The sequence below is a fragment of the Gekko japonicus genome, unplaced genomic scaffold (assembly GCF_001447785.1).
Source record: "Gekko japonicus isolate JY-2015 unplaced genomic scaffold, Gekko_japonicus_V1.1 scaffold1105, whole genome shotgun sequence".
Classification (NCBI taxonomy): Eukaryota; Metazoa; Chordata; class Lepidosauria; order Squamata; family Gekkonidae; genus Gekko; species Gekko japonicus.
The window spans coordinates 318,391-323,852 of record NW_015176005.1 but is presented as its reverse complement, the minus strand read 5'-3'; the positions used below and the strand labels follow the sequence as shown (position 1 = coordinate 323,852).

The 5,462-nt window shown below is 46.7% G+C and overlaps 1 protein-coding gene across 1 annotated transcript in view; it reads left to right on the top strand.

Annotated features, from left to right (window-relative positions):
- Positions 1 to 4,857, top strand: part of PVALB (parvalbumin) — a 28,063-nt gene extending 23,206 nt beyond the window's left edge. The window contains exons 4-5 of the mRNA XM_015426479.1: positions 1,974 to 2,083; positions 4,149 to 4,857. Of these exons, the coding sequence (XP_015281965.1) occupies positions 1,974 to 2,083; positions 4,149 to 4,177 (139 nt within the window). The 3' untranslated portion in view covers positions 4,178 to 4,857. The remainder of the gene's footprint in view (positions 1 to 1,973; positions 2,084 to 4,148) is intronic.
- Positions 4,858 to 5,462: the final 605 nt, after the last annotated feature.

The following is a 5,462-nucleotide window of genomic DNA, read 5'->3' as shown; positions in this document are numbered from 1 at the left end:
GATGGGTCTGGATTCCGCAGTGGCTCAGCAGGTAAGCCTTCTTCATCGCATCATCCACCACCTTGTGGATGGTGAAGCGGCTCTCCAGCGTGTCCAGCCAGGTGTCCCACAGCGAGGGCTGGGAGAGATCGAAAGCGGGCAGGCTTTCTGTTGCGGTCGCGGTCGCCATTGTTTTTTTTCCGGGGGCTGCGCGATGAGCGGTTGCCGGAGAGCTGGGATGCGAAGCGGCGCAGTCCCCGGAGGTCTCGGCGTCGGTGCTCGGTGCGGGGCTCGGTTTGGCGTCCGGGTCTTTGTTCATGGGGTCGTGGATCCCATCTTCGTCGCCAGTGAAAAGTATGCAGACGGAGAGTGATTTCAGCTGAGCATACCTTTATTTAGTTCAGGACAAAGACAAGGGACCAGCTCGCAGGCTGGTTTATATACGTTCAGAAAACCCGCCACCAAGTACACCTAAACACACCTCCTACTCCCGATAGGCTATTTACAGTAACCGGGCGACCATTGGTCTCCCGGCTGAGAAGCTGGCCCTTTGATTGGGCCGGCTAGGATCCTACGGACCCATTGTCTTTGGACATGAAGCTATTGAAGAGTTGTGCCTGGCCAGCCCGGGCAAGTCCGGGCATGTCAGGCTGAATACATTACAAGACGAGAAGGAAATGGGTCGTTCTGTAGAGAGAATGCTGGCTTTTACTGGGGGGAGGGGGGTCACACTCCTCCTCAAAGAGAACATTTGCAGCTCTGGAATGTTCCTGCATGCAGCCCAGCTTTTCGATACTCAGATGGCAGCTGTGGCCCAGAAGACATTCCATCCACTGTGGTTGATCTCAGGGATAGACTGGCCATTTGACTTACAGGGAAAGTTCTTGGTAGGCCACTGCCCTGGCAGGCTGCTGGCATCCTGGAGCAAGCAGAACCAAGCTTCAGTAGCTCTGCTGGCACTGCAGGTGACACTCTGCTCAGACCTGGCTGACAGTGCCAATGGAAGTGAAGGAAGAGACAATGGGTGAGCCAGTGCCCATCGTTGGTACCTCTGGCCAAATCTGAACAGAGCGGAACCCTGTAGTGCTGGCTTGTAGCACCACAGGGACCATTCAGCCCAACTTGTGGTTGGGCCATTTTAACTGCTCAGTTCACTCCAGTTGATCTGCCAGCCAGCTGTGCCTTTTCTTGGTTACTACGAGTCTGGCAGCTATCATAAAAACCTCTTAACTTGGCCACTATACTAGCGTTTTACATGGGATTGCTAATTACCTAAAGTGAATGATACGCATCCTGTATAAGCAGTTCCAGTTGCCAGTTTATTTCCAGGTTAAATTCAAGGCCTATATGACTTGGCTCTGAGATATTTCTGGGTGCAACTTCTCCTGTTTAAACTTTTGAGATCAGCAGGAGAGATGTTCCAGGTTCTACTGCCATGACTAATATCAACTAAATTTTATTGCCTTTTTGCTCCTGCACAGTCAGTGGCAACTGTTCAAGAAATGGTTGCAAGATTAGCTGGGTTCATGGGCAGATGATAAAGGCACATAGAGACTCTAGTAGTAAGTCTCAATTCAAAAATCTCAAAACTGATCCCCCCCCCTTTAACTATGTGCCTTTTAACACTGGCAGTGGCATCACATTAGTGGAAGGGGAGGCTTCTAGGAAAAAGCATTGTAATTGTGCAAGAAAACAGTGTAATCATGTAAACAAATGCACCCAAATTCATTCAGCCATTATCTAAATATCTCATCAAATTATTCTGATATCCTGCTGAGCTTGGTATCAGCCATACCAGCAGGGGCTTGAGCATGCCTAATTTTAATATGCAATGCTTTTCCAGGCTGTTTTGTGATGCTTTCATTCTCTTGTTTTTGATGAAAAAGCACTCTCTAAATATAAACATACAATAAATAAATAAATAAAACTGTATAATTCATTATGAGTTCTCCTGGATAAGTCTCCTACTTTCCCTTCTTTCTTCTCTTCTGTAGGTTTATATTGAAGGGCTTTCTTCCTGAAGGCAGGGACTTGTCTGATAAAGAAACCAAGTTACTTTTGGCTGCTGGAGATAAAGATGGAGATGGCAAAATCGGTGTTGATGGTAGGTGCCAGGTTGCGGAGTTCAAGCTTGGTTCCAGGAAAGCAGATTTAAACAACCAGCACCATGAACAAGCACAGAGTTGTCACTCCTGTCAAGGTGGTGGTGGAGGAAACAACACCATGCCCCCTCCTTCTCAGCCCCCCACAGGTTCAAGCCTGGCATCCACCAGGCCCAGTGGATTGACTGATGCACCTTATTAGAGCCACACACCAGCCAGCGAATCAATGGCAGCTAGCCCTTTAAGAGTCAGACACCCACAGACAGCTGACTGTCAAAGGGCCAGATGTCAGTGGGTGTCTTGATTCTTAAAAGGCCAGCTGCCACTGATCCGCTGGCTGGTGTGCGGCTCTAATAAGGTGCATCAGCTAGCTGTCCGACAATCAGCTGTTGGGAAGCTCCATGCTGGGGGTGGGGAAGGGGAGTAAAGAAGCAAAAATTACTTGGGAGGAGCTATTGGTCCTTCACAGGAGGGGTCACACCTCCATAAGGCTTCTGGGTAGAAAGTGGCCACCGGGCCTGCCTGAGACCCTGGAAGCTGCTGCCTGTCCAAGTAGATAATAATGACAATAAAGTAGTCAGTACTGATAGACCAGTGGTTTAACTCCGTGTAAGACATGTGCACCAGAAAGAAACAGAGCAGCCTCTGAAAACAAATATCAAACAAGTGAATGCACGTCATCCTAGAGACTGTGGGGGAACTTCAAAGTTCTGACGCAGGATAGTGAGCACAACCACAAAATGGCTAGGAGAGATGGCTGAGCCACAGACACACAGAGGAAGCCCCCCCCCCCCAATACACCAGGGGGAAAGCTTGGGAGAGATGACAACTGTGGTGGCAGCTGCCATCAAAACAATGTTATTTTAGTCTGCACAGCCCATCAGATCTCCAGTGGCCAATCAGATGCCCTTCTGGGCAGAAGCCCCCATCTGGCCTCACCCACTTTTTAAAGATGCTTGGCAGGTGCCAGGAAAGATGTCAGCAGGCACCATGATGCCCATGCTCTAGATTATCAGAGTAATGGGGAATATCCAGAGAACTAAGGGCTCAGGTGCAAGAGGGGTCTCTACAAGGAATCAGGGAAGGGAAGGCCAATCAGTTAGGAAATTCCTCTGCCATAGTGCAATAGCATGATGCTCCTGCACTCTGGTGCTGGCTACTGGGGTTTAGGGCAAGCTGGATAGGAAGGGGCTTCTCTAGCCCTTAGCCTGAGCTGAGGAATACAATGCAGGAGCATAGTTTTACCTCTCCAACTGTTTCTTGCTTTGTATGGAAGAGAGTTTGTTTTTTTAAGGGAGAAAGGGGGAATCCAGACTACAGGGTGCACACCTCCTGGCATTACATGCCATGATCCTAATTTCAACCACTTATCCCATCCAGGATATTAGGGAATGCAATATACTAGAATAACTCTACATAGAATCCACTGTTTGATTGGTGGGGATACCAGAGAATTAGGATTGGGGGATGCACATTTAACATCATGTATCTTCCCCAGACTTTATCTACTTTGAAGTTGTTGGGTGCAAAGGTGGCATAAAAATGTTTTAAATAAATAATGTAGGCTAGGCTAAGAGACAGAGGCTGGCCAGTGTTCACCTTGGGAGCACTATGGTTGATCATGGATTTGAATCCAAGTCTTGCCAGTCAAAACCAACACTCTGGCTCCTACACCAAACTGACACCTTTAGTAGGTGTATAGAGAGGGGTAATTTCTGCTGATTTTCTGACCCTCTGTATACCAAACTGCACACGTCACAAGAAGTGCCTTTTTCTGTAAACAGGTATTTAAGGCATTCACTCCCTTATTGGGCAATTAACATCAGTGAAATCAGAGACCTGTTAACAGCATCCAGAGTCACAGAGAAACTCATAAAACACTGGCAACCTCTTACTTTATTACATTATTTTAAAATTTTGTAATCTGCCTTGAGTGTCAGTGAGAAAAGTGGATGAGAAATGAAGTTAAATGAACAGAGAGAACGATCCTGTTCTCATGGCCTCCAGTGGGGCACTTGCTGTCTGTCTCCCAACTGACCTTCCTCCTCACTCTTCTCTCTCCTCCAGAATTCACAGCCATGGTGGCTGAATCATAAAGGCTTTGGCCAGTCAGGACCCTTCATCCACCCTTTGCTGCCTGATTCCAACAGTTCTCTGCTGACCTCCACAGTTCCTCTTCTGTTTATTTATGTTGTTTTATACTCCAACTCTGTTCTCTGCAGCCCTGTAACGCTGTAATTGTGCTGAAAGATGCTGTTAAAACAATAAAGGTCACATCAATCCATACTTCATTCTCCCTGTCTTTCAGATATGCCTTGTTTTATTTCAGTTTGCAAAGGACAATGGAAAGAAATGGAATGGGACCCCGCTCCTCCTGCGCTCTAGTGCAACAGAGTGAAAGAGACTGAAAGCATTTACCAAAATTATTTTAACAGGAATACGCTGATAGTAAATAATTTAATCTCCTCTTCCTGCTTTAGGGCATGACTGATTTCCTCCTCCTCAAACTTTCCTGGATAGATGACATGCATCTGCTCTTAAGCCTTGACAAATCTCTGGGGAGAGCAATTACACAACTTCATTCAGCAACCACTTTCTTTGATTTAACAGCTCTGGAGGCTGTAAAACATTCTCTAATGGCTAACCTCAAAATTTCCCCAAACCACTTTTTAAATGTCCAATAAATCTTTCCATATATATCTGGCCCACTTTGTTGATCAAACGCAATGTGATATTTTGACAAAAAGCAATGAATTACACCAACCTGTGTCACTCAGACTCAAAGTTTTTTTCCCAAGGGGCTGTAACACAGTCATTTCTACCACTGACCATGGTATATATTTTACCAAGAATACTAACAGTAGTTTTGCTCAGGAAACAAAATGACTCATGGACAGAAGCGGAGATGACAGGAAGAGCTTCTCTGAGATCTTTGTGCAACTTGTTAACACTTCTGCTTCATGAAAAATATCAAATGCATCTGACGAAGAGAGCTGTGTTTCTCCAAAGCTTTTGCTACAATAAAGTTTGTTAAGGTGCTACTGAGCTTTTTTACTATTTTGCAGCAACAGACTAATACGGCTAACTCCTCTGGATCTATGACTGTGAAAAATATTGTGGGTCTTTCTTAGGGTTGCCAGGTGCCCCCTGGCCACCAGCGGGGGTCGGGGGGCATAGGATAGCCAGATCCACAAAGGGAAACTCCTAGAGATTTAGGGATGGAGCCTGAGGAGGACAGGGACCTACGATGCCATAGAGTCCACCGTCCATAGCATCCATTTTCTCCAGGGGAACTGATCTCTGTAGTCTGGAGATGAGCTGTAATTCCGGGGGATCCCCAGGTCCCACCCAGAGGCTGGCATCCCTAGTCTTTCTGTGTTT